This window comes from Aquarana catesbeiana, linkage group LG12, assembly GCF_042186555.1.
Source record: "Aquarana catesbeiana isolate 2022-GZ linkage group LG12, ASM4218655v1, whole genome shotgun sequence".
Lineage (NCBI taxonomy): Eukaryota > Metazoa > Chordata > Amphibia > Anura > Ranidae > Aquarana > Aquarana catesbeiana.
Genome location: NC_133335.1, coordinates 214216444 through 214236011, shown reverse-complemented (window position 1 = coordinate 214236011; position 19568 = coordinate 214216444). Strand labels below are relative to the sequence as shown.

At 44.0% G+C, this 19568-nt stretch overlaps 1 protein-coding gene across 1 annotated transcript in view; it reads left to right on the top strand.

Moving 5' to 3' along the window:
- Window positions 1–19568, top strand: part of NHERF1 (NHERF family PDZ scaffold protein 1) — a 38890-nt gene that overhangs the window by 11108 nt on the left and 8214 nt on the right. Inside the window, exons 3-4 of the mRNA XM_073606649.1 lie at window positions 17068–17229; window positions 17408–17561. Coding sequence (XP_073462750.1) covers window positions 17068–17229; window positions 17408–17561 — 316 coding nt within the window. The remainder of the gene's footprint in view (window positions 1–17067; window positions 17230–17407; window positions 17562–19568) is intronic.

Below are 19568 nucleotides of genomic sequence, written 5' to 3'. Positions count from 1 at the left end.
GTCTATTCCCTGAAAGCTGCCAATTGTGGCACCGGAGGGGGGGGGGTAGGAATCGGATGAGTGGAAGTTCCACTTTTGGTGGAACTCTGCTTTAATTGGGAGTTGGGGGCAAAAAACACAGCTCAACCACGCCCCACACCGCAAGTGTAAATGAGGTCTAAAGCTGTGTACACATGAGCGGAATGTCCGACAAAGTCAGACTGCAGCTTTTCATCATCTATTCCGATCGTGTGTGTATGCCTCGTCGGACTTTTTTTTTTTTTTTCGAAATTCTGACGACCTAGAAATGGAACATGTTCTATATATTTCCAAAGGAACCAATTCCCATCGGGAAAACCGATCGTCTGTGTGCTGTTCTGACAGACCAAAAGACGCATGCTCTGAAGCAAGTACAACACGGAAGCTATTGGCTATTGAACTTCCTTTTTCTAGTCCCGTCGTAAGTGTTGTACGTCACCGTGTTCTGGACCGTCGGACTTTGGTTAAATCATGTGTATGCAAGCTTGAATGGAATTCCGTCGGAGAAACCTTTTTGGAGTTTATTCTGACGGCAAAACCGGTCGTGTGTACACGGCATAAGGACTGACATCAGACTAGTGTAAGTGTTGCTTTGTTTACATTTTGTTTGTCGGATCTAAAATGATGGTGCTGTAATGACCTCATAAATTCAGTTGGGGGGGGGGTGAAGAAAGAAAAGGCAGCACTGCATAATTTTTAGCTAAGCCTGTCCATAGAATGGGGGAATCTGTGTTTCCAGACAGTTTGAGTGGCACACAATGCACATCTACCTTCCTTGTTGGTCCAGTTACTCTATGTACCATGCATTTAAAGTGGTAGTAAAGTCCTTATAATAACGTAAGCTTACAATCAAGGTTACCTGTAGGTACGATTTGGGTGCACCGTTTAGGAGATCTTCACACCGGCAATAGCTGATGTCAATGACGCTGTCAAGGCACACACTATTTATTTATTTTTGTGTTCAATGGAGAAGCTGCAGAAAAGCATGCAGTTATTTTTGCTTTTTCTAAACTGCCCAACAAATTGCCCCAAAAAAAGACAAAAATGCAAAACTCAAAATCGCGTGTGCAAATTGCATAGGTGTGAACTGAGCCTAACATTATACAGGATTTCTAAAATGAAAAGGACCTAAGATTCTAGATGTACGGAATCCCTCCCCATATGCATTTTAAACTGCAATATCGTGCTGCAACTGCGATCCAAGTGTTTGTTTCGTGGTTGCAGAGCGGTCTCATTTCCTCAATGGCCGAGTTTGACAGATGGGTTTTTACACATCACTGCTAATTGCCCCATGATATAATCTAAAACCATTTCCTTGCTGAAGTGGATTATGGACTTTTAACAGTGCTAAAAGTTAATTATTTTACCAGCTGGTATTAACGTGTAGGTGAAATGTGCTTGGAAAGCTGCTTAAAGTGTTTGTTAACCCCCCCCAAAAAAAAAAAAATCATGTTCCCTTTAAAGCATGTTATACACTAGAGTGCTTGTTGCTGTCATTTGGCCCCCTGTATAACCTGTAATTCCTCTGATCCTGCCTATACCCCCCCTCTGTAAACTGATCACGGTGTATCATGGTTGCTGAGCCCTGACACCATGGTCAGTTTACGTTCCTCCATCATCCGCAGCTCTCATCTGTCCTCTTCTCTCCCCACCCCCCGCCCCCTGCCTGTCTGCTCGTGTCAGCACCCGCTCCCACTGCTTTCATTTTTATAAATACTCCCATCCCCTCTGTAATATAACAAGAAGTTCCCCTGTGCCCGTGTTGTATAATATGCTTATCTGTACCGATAACACATTGGCTCCTTGCGATCACGTGACTCCTCTGCCCTCTCTCCTCTCCTCCCCAGCTGACGTCAGCAGCAGTGCTTGGCCCCGCCCACTGAAACTGTTAGCCGGGTAGAGGAGAGAGGAGGCACCTGAGTGCAGGAAGATGCTGTGTTATCAGTACAGATGAGCATATTGTATAATGCAGGCACAGGGGAAGTTATATTAGAGGTGGTGATGGGAGCGTTTTATAGAGGTGGCTTAACAACCACTTTCAGGCTTAATGTACACGGACGTTTTTACAACCTCTCCTGAACGATTTAACGTGACAGATAGTAACCCACGTTTAAAATGTATGTTTTGCTGTGTTTACATGCCGCGTTTAGCAGTGTTTTGCCGCATTTGCGTTTAGAAGCGTTTGGGGAAAAAAAAACTTAAATTTTTGGCCATTTTGGGGGAAAAAAGCCTGTAAACAAAACACGTTACCATGTTTGGCGCTTGAAATGTGTCTGAACTCATATAATTTTTTTTTTTGCTTTCCAAAAAAGGCCTCTAAACTCAACTGCCTAGAAACGACTGTAAACGTCCCCGTGTATATGTACTGATAAGATAACAGGAGAGTTCAGGAACAGTTGAAGGAAATGCCGAACTGCTCCTAAACGTCCGTTTAGCAGCAGCAGTGTACATGAGGCCTCAGGCTGAAACTTTGATGAAAATGGGGGACCCCTGTCACGTTTAAGTCAGGGGAGATCCCCCGACAATCCTCCCCTTTGGAAGATCTTACTTCACCTTGTTTCAGTGGCAACTAACATTTTGGCATTCCCTGTTACTTTCTGTCCATGTGGTCACTAGAACAAATAAAGGGCCACAGTAAGCACCTAATGGGTTTTAACCCTTCACTATCCTAATAAACACCCCCCCAAAGCCTTTGGCATGGTGCTTCTAGTTGAGCGGATACGCCGGTGAGTGTTCACCTGATGTAGAATGGTGGGAGGGCCTTCCACACCCCCCCCACACCCCCCTCCTTCTGGGTTGATTCTGGTCTGGTGCACCAGGCTTGTACCCGGTTGAAGGCAAGGCTCTCCCTAAGTTCTAATGCCTTCCTGATTTGAATGGGGCTGGGAGGTGCAAAGTGCTCCCGGTGATGTGCCTCTCCCGGGGGTGGCGTCCCAGGGGTGCTGGAAAAACCCTTTTGGACTGCAGATGAGTTTCCCTAGCACAAGGACACCTCGCTTCTTAAGGTGCTACTAAAGCTTTTTCCCTTTTTTTTTTTTTTTTTTTTTTTTTTTTTTTTTTCCTTCAGCCTTCTGAACCACTTTAACTTAATTTTGCGCTAAGGAAAGTAGTGTGTGTATCAGACTTTTTATTTGGTAAAAAGGGATTAAAATGACAGCCACTGAAGTTCTCTCTAGAGTCCTAAACAAACCCCACATTTGTAAACCAAGAAGAGGGACTATGTATGCAAAAAGCATGATCGCTGTGCAAAGTGCCATGAGTACCAAAGTTTGCATATGGTCAAATCTGATGTTCTATTAGATATTCATTGTAAATGAGGACCGGTCTGTTTGTATTACTACCCTCCTGTCAACCTGTCATCTTCCTCCTTGTTGCTGCCAAATGGGTAATAAACTTTAACCTCCCCCCCTCCCCCCATCTCCCTGTTTGTACTGAACCAACTTTGTTAATAGTTAAAGGCAAAAGCTGGACATAAGCAAGGGTTTTTTTTTTTTTTTTAAGCGTTTGCTTTTTTTTTCTGCCTAATTATTAGCAGGGTCAAATCAATGTTTCAACCGTAGTGATGGGACAATTGGAAGAACTCCTGTAAACTCCTAATGTGTGCAAATTTTATATAGGAGGGGGAGGGGAGCGCCCAATTTTAGCCTTACCTAGGGCAGCACAAAATCAAAGTGTGTTATGTGTAAAAATATATACAGTGCCTTGAAAGTATTCATGCCACTTTAAAGGGGTTGTAAAGGTAAATTTTTTTTTTTTTTTTTTTTTTTTTTTTAACAAACATGTTATACTTACCTTCACTGTGCAGCTCGTTCTGCAGAGTGGCCCCGAACCTGCTCTTCTGGGGTCCCTCGGCGGCTGTCTCAGCTCCTCCCCGCAATAACTAACCACCTTAATGCAAGCTCCCTCGCATGGTGATTAGTTATTGCGGGCGCACTCCCGTGATACAGCCAGCGGCTATAGCCGCTGGCTGTATCACTCGGCCCCCCTCCCGGCGCGCCGCGTCATTGGATGTGATTGACAGCAGCGTGAGCCAATGGCTGCGCTGCTTTCAATCCATCCACTATAGCCAATCAGCGACCAGGTTGATCGGCTGAATGGAGGTCGGGAGCGAGCGGCCGAGTTTCGAGGTGTCAGGTAAGTAAAACGTGGGGGCTGGGGGCGGCGGTATCATCAAAAGTTTTTTTTCACCTTAATGCATAGAATGCATTAAGGTGAAAAAAAAATGTATACCTTTACAACCCCTTTAATTTTCCACATTTTGTCATGTTACAATCAAAAACGTAAATGTATTTTATGTGATAGACCAACACAAAGTGGCACATAATTGTGAAGTGGAAGGAAAATGATAGATGGTTTTTTTGTTTTTTTTAACAAATATGTGAAGTATGGTGTACATTTGTATGGCGCCCCCCTGAGTCAATACTTTGTAGAATCTCCTTTTCACTGCAATTACAGCTGCAAGTCTTTTTGGGGATGTCTCTACCAGCATTGCACATTGAGTGATATTTTTGCCCATTCTTCTTTGCAAAATAGCTCAAGCTCTGTCAGATTGGATGGAGAACGTCTGATCAGCAATTTTCAAGTCTAGACTTGATAGACAGACTTTGGGTCATTCTAACACATGAATATGCTTTGATCTAAACCATTCCATTGTAGCTCTGGCTGTATGTTTAGCGTCGTTGTCCTGCTGGAAGGTGAATCTCCGCCCCAGTCTCAAGTCTTTTGCAAACTCTTAACAGGTTTTCTTCTAAGATTGCCCTGTATTTGGCTCCATCCATCTTCCCGTCAACTCTGACCAGCTTCTCTGTCCCTGCTGAAGAAAAGCATCCCCACATGTTGCTGCCACCACCATGTTTCACAGTGGGGATGGTGTGTTCAGAGTGATGTGCAGTGTTAGTTTTCTGCCACACAGCGTTTTGCTTTTAGGCCAAAATTCAATTTTGGTATCATCTGACCAGAGCACCTTCTTCCACATGTTTGCTGTGTCCCCCACATGGCTTCTCGCAAACTGCAAATGGGACTTCTTATGGCTTTCTTTGAACAATGACTTTCTTCTTGCTACTCTTCCATAAAGACCAGATTTGTGGAGAACACGACTAATAGTTGTCCTGTGGACAGATTCTCCCACCTGAGCTGTGGATCTCTGCAGCTCCTCCAGGGTTACCATGGACCTCTTGGCTGCTTCTCTGATTAATGCTCTCCTTGTTTTGTTTGGCCTGTCAGTTTAGGTGGACGGCCATGTCTTGGTAGGTTTGCAGTTGTGCCATACTCTTTCCATTTTCGGATGCTGGATTGAACAGTGATCTGTGAGATGTTCTAACCTTCTTTAAACTGCTTTAAACTTCAACTTTATCCCTGACCTGTCTGGTGTGTTCCTTGGCCTTCATGGTGCTGTTTGTTCACTAAGGCTCTCTAGCAAACCTCTGAGGGCTTCACAGAACAGCTGTATTTTATACTGAGATTAAATTGCACACAAGTGGACTATATTTACTAATGGGGTGACTTCTGAAGGCAATTGGTTACACTAGATTTTAGTTAGGGGTAATGGAGTAAAGGGGGCTGAACACAAATGCACACCACACTTTTTTTTTTTTTTTTTTCATATTTGTAAAAAGAATTGTAAATCATTTTCCTTCCACTTCACAATTATGTGCCACTTTCCCAATAAAATATATTTACATTTTTGGTTGGAACATGACAATTTGAAAAATTTCAAGGGTTATGAAAACTTTCAAGGCTCAGTATATATTTTTATACACAGTGGTGTATTTTGATTTTGTGCTGTAAAATTGATGCCCCCCTCCTATGTAAATTTGCCCCACCCCTTCCTGTTTTTAATGGATGTGACTCCCTCCAAAATTGAAGGACTAAAAGTCCCAGCATGAACTCCTGAGATCTCATAGGGGGGGGGGGTGGGGGGGGTGCTAACCCTGCCTGCAGTCCCACCTGTGCCCCCCCTGTCTGTAGGTAGGTGTGTGTGATGCCCCTACCTCCCGCCCATCCTCATCCTCTGGGCCCTTGGTCAGCCTGTCTTCCTGTTGGTGTCACAGCTGGGAGTGGAGAGCAGGTTGAAAATGCTGTGCAGGCCCCCGGGAGGGGCCATGGATACTGCGCCTACTAAGGTCAGGGTGGCGTGGCTGTCTTCTCCCTCCCAGGTCAAGCCAGCCTCCAGGGCCACCCACTCGCCGCATGAAGACTTGGCTGCTGTCAGCACCAGATTGGCGAACTTGGCTCCGCTGCCCTGTACCCCACTGCCACCAAACTGGCGGGACTCTCCATGATAAGGGGCTCAACTTGGCAGCTGCTTTGGGCCCCAGGAGCACTAGGCACAGAGGAAGTTAAATCCTCAATCTTTGAATTATGGGCAGGGCCAGAGAGTCGCGGCTGTGATGTCACTGGTTGCTAGACTCTAAGTGCCTCTAGCAACCAGTGGACAGTGTCTTGGGTGGAGACATGGGGGTGGCTTTTTTTGCCACTCCCCCCTGCAAAGTACCACCCTAGGCCAAGAGGCCGCACAATAGATTTTTATGCATGCATCAAGATGGTACCTTGGTAGGGGAGGACACAGACCTACCCTGAGCCCCTATAATCATTTGGCAGGGCAGGCTCAACAAAAATGTTTGTGTAGTTTCACGATACAAACGCAATGGAGTGCTTGGAAAATGTGTTCTATTTAGAGATCTTAATGATTTTCCCATTTGGAAACTTTGGAAACTATTTTGTTTTTTTTTAGGTGGTGGCATAGTGACCTGAAACAGTCATGTATGTTAGCATTTTTGAGACTTTGCTGTGGATATGACTGGCTTAAATATGAATAGTGCATAGCAGTGTGGTTCTTCACCTAGCACAAGCGATGAAATCTTTTTCCAGGTATAGTAAACGGTTTACTATGCTTCTTTCTTTTGCTGCTGGGTTCACTGTTGGCAGCAAAAGTAAGAAGCCCTGTGTGTTGGGCCGGCCATACAGGTTAATGTTTGAGCTTTGGGGTGCACACCGTAATGCAATAGGCTGTGCACACCTATGGTAAGCATGGTTCAGTGCTATTTAACAGAAGACCCACCTGCATCCCTTTAAAGTGGAACTTCACTCTTTCAACAATAAGTATCGTGAATCCTTATGCTGCTAGCGATAGATGGAGAGGAAGGTATATCATCTCCACTCGAAGCGGAGCTCCACCCAAAAGGGGAAGCTCCGCTTGTTTGCATTGTTCCCACATTTTGCACCTTTCGGGGGGGGGGGGGGGGGTAGCCGTCTTTGACAGGTACCTGTCCTTGCTGTGGTCCCCCAGAAGTTCAGGCCCCCCCTTCTGGTGCAGCACGCATTCACAGTAGGGAACCGGCTGCTTCACTGCCTGTTTCCCTTATAATGCAGACAGGATTGCCAGAGAAAGGGGAAGGTTATATTTACAAACTTGCTTGATTGCCTGGCCATAGTAAGGAAGCCCAGATTAGACATGTACTTGGGAAGTGTATGGGTTAAAGATTAACCATTTGCCGACCTGTGTCCCTGGCAGAATTTATGATTTCTTGGCCATTTTTCAGAGAATATGAAAACGTAAACTTTTTTCTTTCACTCATGGTTAGTGTTTGGCTGAAGCCATTTATTATCGATCAACTGTGTTTACACTTTTTTTTTTTTTTTTTTTTAATCCTAATGACCACAAACTACCCACATGACCCTTATCAAAGTTTACATACCCCAGTTCCTTATACTGCGTATTGCGTACATCAATGGCAGCTTGAAGTCTTTTGTGGTATTTGTGGATGAGGCTCTTTATCTTCTCAGATGGATTCCTCTTAGCAAAAAGTCTCCACTTCCTGTGTATTCTTGGGCTGTCTTGCATGAACTGCATGTTTGAGATCTCCCCAGAGTGGCTCAATGATATTGAGGTCAGGAGACTGAGATGGCCACTCCAGAACCTTCACTTTATTCTGCTGTAGCCAATAACAGGTTGAATTGGCCTTGTGTTTTGGATCATGGTTATGTTGGAATGTCCAAGTATGTCCCATGCATGCAAATGTTCCTCCAGTATTTTTTGATATACTGCATTCATCTTGCCATCAATTTTGACCAAATTTCCTGTGCCTTTCTGTAGCTCACACATCCCCAAACATCAGCGATCCTCCGTGTTTCACAGTAGGAATGGTGTACTTTTCTTCATAGGCCTTTTTGACTCCTCTCCAAATGTAGCGTTTATGGTTGTGGCCAAAAAGCTCAGTTTTTGGTCTCCTCACTCCAAATGAGTTTGTGCCAGAAATTTTGAGGCTTGTCTCTGTGCTGTTTGGCATATTGTAAACAAATACTTTGTGGCATTTGTGTAGTAATGACTTTCTTCTGGCGACTCGACCATGCAGCCTATCTTTGTTCAAGTTCCTCCTTATTGTGCTTCTTGAAACAGCCACACCACATGTTTTCAGAGACTCCTGTATTTCACCTGAAGTTATTTGTGGGTTTTTTCTTTACATCCCAAACAATTTTCCTGGCAGTTTTGACTGAAATTTTAGTTGGTCTACCTGACCGTGGTTTGGTTTAGACTGAAGCCCTCATTTTCCACTTCTTGATTAGTTTGAACACTGCTGTTTCTCAATTCCTTGGATATCTTTTTATATCCCTTTCCTGTTTAATACAGTTCAACTACCTTTTTCCTGCAGATCCTTTTGACAATTCTTTTGCTTTCCCATGACTCAGAATCCAGAAACGTCAGTGCAGCACTGAATGAAAGATGCAAGGGTCTGTCAGGAGTCCAGAAACTGACTTTTTTTTTTTTTTCACACGAATTACAAGCAAACAGATCACAGGTGAGGATGGTTACCTTTTTAGGGGTGCACCGAATGGGTTTTTTGGTGCCACAACCGATACCGAAAATGAAAAATACACTAGGCCGAAAATGACAGACCGAAACTTATTTTTAAAAAAAATATTTATACAGGAGATGGCCAGACTGGGGAGGTGGTACAGGAGATCAGTGCAGCCTCACCAGTGCCCGTCCGATGCAGCCAGCTTGTGCAGGGCTCTCCTTTCTTCCCCTGTGCAGGGGAAGAGAGGAGAGCCGCCACCACCTGGTTGATTAGAGCATCAGGGACATAACAGCTCTCTGAGAGGCTGTCCTATACCCAGAGGACGATAACATTGGAATAGGTGAAATAGATTTGCACATGTCAGGAATCCCTGTTTTGCACTTAAGCTAGAACTGCACGATTAATTGTTAAAAAATTGTGATCTCTGTTCAAACCCCCCCCCCCCCCCCCCCCCTGCAGAATTCCTCAATTCATGTAACAAGTGTAGAGTTCTCTGCTCACTCAGCTGTCAAAAGAGAAACAGGCAGCCTGCCAAGTTTTTCACAATTGTCAGTGCTAGTAGAGAATACTAACCTTTCCTTCTTGGATCCAAGGGATGAACTTCAGTGTGTAAATGAAGGAAGTTTAACCACTTAAAGTCTAAATCTTGTTCTGACATTTTGTTTCTTACAATGTTAATCTGTATTTTTGCTAGAAAATTACTTGGAACCCCCAAACATTTTGTATATAATTTTAGCAGAGACCCTGGAGAATATGATGACAATTGTTGAATATTTCATGTCACACTGTATTTGTGCTGTGGTCTTTCAAATGCAATTTTTTTTTTTGGGGGGGGGGGGGAATACACTTTAATGAATTAAAAAAAAAAAAAAAAAACTAAACAGTAAAGGTAGCCCCCTTTTTTTTTTTTTTTTTTTTTTTTTTTTTTATATAATGTGAAATGTTACGCCGCAAGAATCGTGCTCTTTATTCTAAGCAAACAAAATCGTGATTTTCATTTTAGCCAGAATCGTGCAGTTCTAACTTAAACCCAAAAAGCAAAACTTTTAATATATTGCAGTTTACCAATTCTCAGATGTGATGGCTGCATTCGTTTTTCTTAGGCTGGTGGTTTCATGTTCCCCAGCAGATTGTATCAGTTTACATGGATCAGACAAACCACTTAAAGCGGTGTTCCAGGCTTTATTAAAAAGTTAAGTCAGCAGCTACAAATACTGTAGCTGCTGACTTTTAATATAAGGATACTTACCAGTCCAGGAATCTAGTGATGTCGGCACCGCTAGCTGATCTGCCCATGGGTTCTGGGTGGAGGTGTTGGCATCCTTTTTAAGGGCAACAGGAAGTGAAGCCTTGCAGCTTCACAGCATGTTTTCTACTGCAAATGCGCGAGTCGTGCTGTGTTTTCTGAATGGTCCACTGTGTGCCAATCTATCTGGAAGTGGGTACCTGGTTTTGATAGATTTTTTGGGGGGGGGGGGGGGGGGTGCTGATACCTGTGCACACAACTTACAGCAAAAAACGGTTTGCTGTAACTGCTTATAAAGTGTGAGCTGGAATGTGGCTTAAATTTTGTTAGTGTATCTAAATCTGCTAATATATTTAACACTACCCTCCCCTCAGACTGGCAGTGCTACCGTGCCTCCTGTTCTCATTTCCTCCAGAGGTATGTCTCACTAACACAGGAGGTGTATTGCAGACAAGATCATCAGGTGAAAATGGGGAGGGGGGGGGGAACCAAAGAAAACTAATGCAGCCACCACAGCTAATCATTGGTAAGCTGCAATATATTCAATTTTTGCTTTTGGGTTTAATACCACTTAAACTAGACACTCATACGTAACCAGTACCTGAAAGACGGACAATTCTTATTTTACAACACAACGGTGGATGAGATTCCGCCCCGGACTGGACAGTAGGATTTTGCAGAGAACTAGAGTTCTCTTTGGTTGGGGAAATGAGGAACCGTGAGAAGTTTACAGGCTGTATGAAGAGTCGGTGAGGTTTTGGTGCACAGAAGAAGTTTCCGCACTGTTGCAAAGTTGAAATTGTTCCAGCCTTGATACATCTATTCTATCTGGTTCTCCATTCTATTCAGGAGCCATTGTTGGTCTTTGTTTGCTATTACGCACGCATAGTGCAAGAACAAGAGTGCAGATGTGTCCGGCATGCCTAGGCTTGTGGAGGATGGCATAGTGGCAGTCGCTGTATCCTGTGCATGGAAATGTTCCAGCTAAGAGTATGGAGGCGGTTTAACCTTTTTGCTGCCACCTCGGTACAGCTGTCCCAATTAATTTGAATATTACATGCCTTATACACAATGCTCCGGCTCTCTGCCCCTCTCCCCCTGGATCGCACTGCTACCTTATATATACAAACAATTACAGGTCGACCGATATGTGTTTTCCTCTGGCCGATGCCGATATTTAGAAATCGCGATGGCCGATATGTGATGCTGATATATTAGACCGATTTTTTTTTTTTTTTTTTTTTTTTTTTTTTTTTTTTTTTTTTTTTTTTCCCCCTTCATCTCATAAAATCTAACAGTTAGACCCCTTTCACACTGGGGCGTTTTTCAGGCGCTTTTGGGCTAAAAAATAGCGCCTGTAAAGTGCCTGTAAAACGGCTCCCCTGCAGTCTCAGTGTGATATCCCGAGTGCTTTCACACTGAGGCGATGCGCTGGCAGGATGTTAAAAAAAGTCCTGCAAGCAGCATCTTTGGAGCGGTGTATACCGCTCCTCCACCACTCCTGCCCATTGAAATGAATGCGCACCGCTGCCGAAGCGCCTGCAAAGCATTTCGGCAGGGGCGCATTTAACCCCTTCCTCGGCTGCTAGCTGGGCTATAAGCGCCCTGCTAGCAGCTGAATAGCGCCGCTAAAATGATGGTAAAGCGCTGCTAAAACTAGCAGTGTTCTACCGTCAACGCATGCCTGCTCCAGTGCGAAAGCAACCTTAAGTGATACAGAAAATTTTTTACATTTAAACATAACAAACCTCCAATCAGTTCACTTGTATGTAGAATTTAGATAAAAAAAACTATCTTAAATATTAAATACACAAAAACAGGTAATCAAAACTTTTGGATGAAAAAAATGGGCTAACTTTACTGCTTAGTTTTTTTTTTTATTTGTATTTTTTCAAAAAATATTGAGTTTGAAAGACCGCTGTGCAAATACCGTGTGACATAAAATATTGCGACAACCGCTATTTTATTCCATAGGGTCTCTGCTAAAAAAATATATATATATGTTTGGGGGTTCTAAGTGATTTTCTAGCAGAAAATACAGGATTTTTACTTGTAAGCAACAAGTGTCAGAAAAGATTTAGTCTTTAAATGGTTAAACTGAGAACTTCTACACACAGAGTTCAGCTCATTCAGAAGTGTAAACATTGTATCCTTCAGGTTCTTATCAGATTTGGCTGCCCAGAGGAGGGGAGAAGGCTCTTCACAGAAGTTTTCAGGCAACTTGTATTGACTTCTATTACAGAAGTCATTTGTAAGTCCGCTGATATCGGCCTTTTTTATCAGCACAATCGGCCGATGCCGATTTTAAGTAAAAAACACCAAATATCATCCAATATATCGGTCGACCTCTACAAACAATACTCTGGCTCTCTGCCTTATACACAATGCTCTGGCTTCTTCACCTCCCGCTCTCTGCACTACTCCCGGTGCCTCCCTCTGAGTTCACAGGAGCTGGAACTACAGAGGAAGCTTCGGGCATCACCGCCCACTGACAATATTGACTGTCGGCGTGCATTGAGAACACTCGAAACAAGATTGGGCAATATACGTCTGCCACAATGTTGCTGGGGAACACCAACTTTTTCTTGTGGTCCACAGACCACTGGTTGGCGACCGCTGCTCTAAACTAATGACCTGGAGATTGTGATTGGCTCTCAAAGGAGCCGGACCACACAGCTCGGACGGCTGCGGAGCGAATTGCACAGAAGTCCTGTGTCTTCTGGTCTGAATTCAGCCTTAAATTCGTACTGAAATCGGACCTGAGATGAACGGGGGGGGGGGGGGGGGGGATGGGGGTTCTGTGGGAGGGAGCTGCAGCATAGAAGGCTTTTCACCTTCATGCGTAGAATACATGAAGGTGAAAAACCTTGAGGCTTTAGAACAGGGTTTCTCAACTGGGGATCCCAAGGGGTTCCACCACGATCTGCCATTGATTACAAGCAGATAAACGGTGAAACGTATAGTTGACAGGCTGCAGTGCACAGGCAACTGGCATTGCTGTCCCGTGCCAATCACAGCCGCCCCTCCCCTCCATCCCAGGTGCTTGCATGTGAATGTGACCTCATTCAGGGGGGGAAAGAGAGGAGGGCGGGTGGGAATCGGCATTCCAGCAGCTTCCTTGAGCTACTGTGCATGAGGGAAATTACTAAAGATGCCAGTATTGTGCCCACCAGTTTCCTCCGGGCCCCCCCCTGTACTGTGCTGTGCTCTCCTGGCCCCCTGTACTATGCTGTTCTCTCGTGGCCCCCATACTATTTCTTCTTATACTGTTCTCTCCTGTCCCTCCTACATAGTTCAGGGGGACCAGGGGGGAATTGTGCTCTCTGGGGGGGCCCCCTCTATATTGTGCTCTCTGCCCCCCCCCCCCGTACTGTACACAGCTTATCTCAAGTTCCAGACCTGACCCAGGATTGAGCATCCGCAAAAAAGCAAGCACAAGTGTCACATTTTAAGGAGGGTTTTTTTTTCTTTTTTTTTCTATTGTTTAATGCTATTTCTAAGAATTGTTATCTACAGCTCGCTGATAACATCAATGTTCTGTGAGCTGTGGATATGAAAATGATTTTGGGGTTCCCCGAGATCTCCGACTTTTGCCAGGGGTTCTGCAAAGGTGAAAAGGTTGAGAAACACTGCTTTAGACCATGGGTGCTCAACCTGTGTGGCCCTCCAGCTGCTGCGAAACTACAAGTCCCATCATGCTTCAGTCTTTGGGAGTCATGCATTTCTATATCAGACCAGTTTACCTGCCTAAACCCCCCCCCCCCCCCCCCCCTTTTTTTTTTTTTTTTTTTTTTTTTTTTTTTTTTGTGGTTTTCTGAGATCGCCTGCTTGTGAGATAGGAGGGGAGTTTGCTAACACGCCCTCGCTTGCTGCCTTTCTTAGCTAGAGATTAAAAGGAAAGATGGGGGTAGGGGGTGACTGCTTTCTAAGTTTATCAGGGCCTCCAATCAGATTCGAGCTTGCTTTTGAACGTTTACCACTTGACCTCCACTACCACACCCCCTCCATGACCAGGCAGCTTTTTTTTTTTTTTTTTTTTTATTTGATACGACACTGCATTGCTTTACCTGACAGTGCGTTGTCCTACCCAAATAACATTTTTCTGGTTTTGTTTTTTGAAAACCCAATATTGACTTTTTGCTATAAAAATCTATCCAATGACGACAATTGAATTTCTTCATAAATGTATTCTGCTACATATTTTTAGTAAAATTCCTTTATGTGTATCTTGGTTTGCGCAAAAGTTAGTGTCTACAAATTATTACACCGTGGTCAGTTTACAGAGGGGAGGGGAGAAACTGGCAGGATCAGCCAGGCTTTTTAGGTGTTTTAGGGGGCCAAATGACACATGACAAGCACCGTCCTATAACATTCTTTAAAGAAGCAGGATCCATTGTTCACCAAAAAATAAATTAAAAACATTTTTTAACCCTTCTACCATGGTATGTATATAAATGTTGTGGTATTCAAGGGGTTAATCCATCTCAGAACTCCGGCATTTGTAAGTGCTTTAGGTATACCGGGTTCATTCTGTAGCAGAAGTTCAGAGCAGTAAATCTTACATCAAGACAGCTTACAAATGCTTCTTAGGCTGACCATAGATGGTTCCATTTTTATGCTCAGCCAGTGGGCTGGACAACAAAAAAAATGAAGATTCCTCCATCCACACAAACAAGGGAACTGAGCAATCCCCCGGCCAAACTTTGATAATCTACAGCTCTATCGTACACTATTATCTTGGAGACTGACTTGTTTTTTGAAAAAAAAAAAAAAAAAAAAGCTGTCCTGTAAATGTATCTGTTAAAGTGGTTGTATACCCGCACATTAAAAAAAAAAGAAAACCCTGCAAGGCAAAGGCATAATGAGCTAGTATGCAGCGCATACTAGCTCATTATGAAATGCTTTCCTCAGAACAAAGCCCTTGTATCTGAGCCCGGTCCACACCGAGGGAGCTGACATCTTGCCCTCGGCGTGTCTTCCAGGTTCACGGCTCCAACGCCGTGGGTGGCCGGAGCCGCGATGACGTCGCATGCGGACAGGAGTTTTCTTCCCGGCAAGGTCTGGCAGCGTCTGCCGGGCATTCAAAGCGCATGCGCCGCTGCATGCAAAGGGAATATCTCCTAAACCGTACAAGTTTAGGCGATATTAACTTTACCTTTAACACTCTTCACACTGACAGGTGCTTGCAATGGTCAGCTTTTATTTTATATGAAAGGGGGGGGGGGGGGAGAATGTTGCTGTAACTGCAGTGTGAGCTGGAGTTTGGCTTCAATTTGTTAGATGTACTAGCAGATTTAAATACACTAACACTCCCCTCCTCCCAAAATGTCAATGTTTCTGTCCCAAGGTGCCCTCTGTGCTCCTTCATCCAGAGTGGGGGCAGTCTAATACAGGTGGTGTTGGCCAGATCACCAGGGGAGGGGGGGAGCCTAAAACTGATGCAGTCACCACATCTAACGCTTGGTAAGCTGCAACATATTACTTTTTTAGTTTTGGGTTTAATACTGCTAACATTTAGAGAAGGCAATTGACAGGTGAATGCAGTTGGGTGGTTTGGTTTTTTGGGGTTGGGTTTTTTTTTTTTTTTTTTTTTTGTTCTGTACAGGTAAATGGAGGTAAACAGGAGTAATTGTCCTATTTAAAGTTTTTACTGTCCTTCAGACTTTAGGGGGGCCAGCCTGTGGCCATTGGGAGTAAAAATTATACCTGTGTGTGTGGGAGTAAACCGTGCATCTCTGGCATTGGAGAGGAATAGTGCCCCATTCCCATTGTCATTGTCAGTGGGAGGTTTAGTTCCCCATCATTGGAGTCAATGGAATAGTCTCCCATTGTTGGTAATATGAATTATGCCCCTTTGTGGGTGTCGGTGGTGTATTGTATCACTGGGAGGAAAGGTGCCCCAAGGCCCAGATAAAAGCAGGCAAAGGGCCACAGTTTGGAGACCACTGCTCTATTCCAACCCCTGAAGAAGACTCCTATGCTTGAGTTGAAACGCGTTGGAGCTAATTGACATTAGACATATATTTCATCTATCAAAGATGCAATGTGTGGCAGCTTTCAATACACCTTATTGATCTGTTTTTATCCAAATTCATGGACCCTTGTGGTCCTGGTTTTTAAATGGTGTGTGTAAATAAAAATGAGGGTTGCACCGATGCAGAATTTCTAGTTAGGAGTATGGATACTTTCGGTCAAGTACTCGCCAATACAGAGTACTGATACTTTTTTTTTTTTTTTTTTTTTTTTTTTTTTGTTATGCGATTTGAGCCCATACAAAATGACTGGGCTAAAATCACATGCGGTTTGAACAGAATTCCTGTCCGAATCGCATGCGTTTTTCCCATCGCTCCTGTGTGAACCCAGGCTGAAATCCCTGACAAGCCTGAGTTCACACTGGAGCACTGTGGGAAACTGTATGCGATTCGGACAGGAATCGCACAGCATTCCCGTTCAATTCGCTTGGGGGTTCTTTACAGGGTGATTTCAGCCCATTCATTTTGTATGGGCTCAAATCGTACCGCAAAGGTATCAGTTTTGGTATTGGAGCATTTTCACGAGTACTTGGGGAAAATACTTGGTATCGGTGCAACCCGAATAAAATTTATTTTTAGAACGATTGTGGTGTGGTGCCTTGAAAATCCCCCTCCACATGTTGTTCATACTGTTTAAACTTTTGGGGGTGTGGCACCTTCAATGGCTTTTGGTCTGATGGAGGTTTATAGTTTGTGGTGCTCAGATGCAATGTTCCTTTTTTTTTTTTTTTTTCTTATGGCCATTCATGACTGGATCTGTTTAAGTTTAATCTCAACCTGTGCTGGGGCTTAGCATTTGTGAACTGGATAATTAGGCCTTCTGGATTTGTGAATGGAATATGCCTGGCATTGATGCCAATAAGGGCACTGAGCAGCTTCCAGTGACTGAAAGACCACAGTATGCTCACTGGTTGCAGTATCCTCTTAGAAAAAATCTTGATGCTGTATGACTTTATTTTTTTTTTCTCCGCAGAAGGAATACCGCCCCAGGCTTTGCACCATAAAGAAAGGACCGAACGGCTTTGGGTTTAACCTGCACAGTGACAAAAACCACCCAGGGCAGTACATCCGGGCTGTGGATCCTGATTCACCCGCCGAACAGGCTGGGCTTTTGCCAAAGGATCGCATCATTGAGGTACGCTCCTACTTGGATAAGGTTACCAGGCAGCAAGTATTCACCGGGATAAACAGGCAACGCCTATTGTGGTGACAAAGGAAGGTGGACGAGATATGAGCCTGGGCAGTCAGTTGGTAAAACTTGACCAAGTAGCATTAGCACCTGACAGCACAGTCTCCTGGTTATTTTCCTGCAGGTGAACGGTGAAAGCATGCTGGGCAAACAGCACGGAGATGTGGTGGGGGCCATCAAGACCGGGGGCGAGGAGACAACGCTGTTGGTGGTGGATCCTGAGGCAGATCAATACTTCCAGGAATGTCATGTGACTCCGGGACGGCAACACCTGTCAGGTTGGTAAAATTGGATTGTGAGATGCTAACAGCATGCTTCCCCCTCCTCTACAATCTACTTAGCTGGATTATAGGGATTCAGTGTACCGGATTCACATCTCTGTTGCGTACATTGGGGGGGGTGAGCCAGATTTGTGCACTTTGCTCCACTAACAGTCTGCTCTGATCTTTCCTTCTAAACTGTAATATTTACTTGCGACAAAGGGAATATATATATATATATTTCCTCAAAACAAGATCCCATTATTCAGCACTTGTCCATAATTTTTGAAAATTTTTATTATCTACATTTTATATAGCACCAACATAACCATCTACTCTATGGCCAAAAGTATCTGAATACTCTTGCAAATGGTTGCCTTCAGGTGTTTTCACTAAAGAATACGGTTATCGCTACAGATACATAAGTTTGCTTCCTACATACACAAATGAATAGTTTGGGAAAGGCCATTTTCTGTTTTCAGCATGTGTGCAAAAAGCCGTCTCAATATAGACCTCATTTGATGGGTTTGGTGTGGAGGAACTCCAGTGGCTTGCAAGGAGTCCTGACCTCAACCCTACTGAACGCCTCTGGGAAGAATTGGAATGCCAATTGCGAATCAGGACTTCTCCAGTATCCATACCTGATCTCACAAATGTTCGTTTGGCATTTGAGCACACATGCCAAAATCTTGTAGAAAGCCTTTCCAGAGGCGTGGAGATGGTTATGGCCTCAATGGGGTGGGAGGAGTAACAACTCCATGTAAATGCCTTTATTTTGGAATGCAATGTTTACCAGCTTATATAGGGTGTCCACAAACATTTGCCCAGAGTTGATTAAATATATTACTCATTGATTGTGTCCAGAGCTTTGACTCTCTATTGTAGGGTAATGTTGCGTTCACTGTATCGTACAGGGTTTTCCAGGTGAGAAAGTCCCCAGCGAATGCCCTACAAATTTGAAGTTTCAAGAATCTGGAATAAACCTTGCTACTCAAACTTTCTCAGTTTGTAGGGCGTTCTCAAGAAACTTCTGAATGTATGATGGCACACATGCAGCATTGGAGATTTACGTAGATGGAGAGAAGACAGACAGCCATAGCCAGCTGTTAGTAATGAGTTGGTATTTATTGTTCCATAAACTTCCCTTATTTGGACAATAGCCTTAAAAATGAACAGTTTTGGGAGACAGGCTCAGTAGTATATAGTGAGGAAATCTGTTTAAGAGTTTGAAGCTTCAGAAATGATTCACCTAGAGATTGATCAGGTCTCCATAAACATAGGTCCTCTGTACTACTTTGCCTGTGTGAGGGACCTGCTATTGAAGGTCCAGTCTGACAAGCTGTAGGCAATCGGAGCAACTCCTTGAATAAGCTTTGTTACACCTAATTATATAGCAGTCTTTCCCAACATTTATACACCTACGCAAACCTCAAAATTTTCAGGTCTTGGGAACCCCTACTAAAAAAAAAAAGTTAAATTGGAAGTTCAACTAAACCTATTCCCAGTCCAATTCTGACCCCAATCTATCCCTGTAAAGAAAAGATCACTATACACACCTATTCTGAAGACACTCCTGTCCGGTCCCAGGCTGAGCTATCTGCGGCTTCTGTGTAGAGCAGAGGCAGCCAACAATTGATGCCCCATAGTAAGTCTATGGATGTCAGCTCCTATTCATTTCCCAGCCATTTTCGTCTTTCTCTCTACACTGAAGCCACTGCTGGAGACCGGAGCCACTTCAGGATAGTCAAGTATCACAATCTTTCCTTTACAAGGTTAGATTGATTTGGCTTAGAATGGGGCTGCGAGTAGATTTACTCTTAGGTTTTGGCTGAACTTTTGCACCATACATTGGTCAGTGAGAAGAATGCCCCATTAGACTGCTACAAAGGTCATTGGTGTCATGCCACTAGTTCTTCCAAGTGACGTTGGCTCCAGATCTGCGCAGACCCAATCACATGGAGGTTAATCGGGCACAGTTCAAGGAACACCTGGCCTCCTCTGGAGGAACTTGAGGGTTTTATGGAA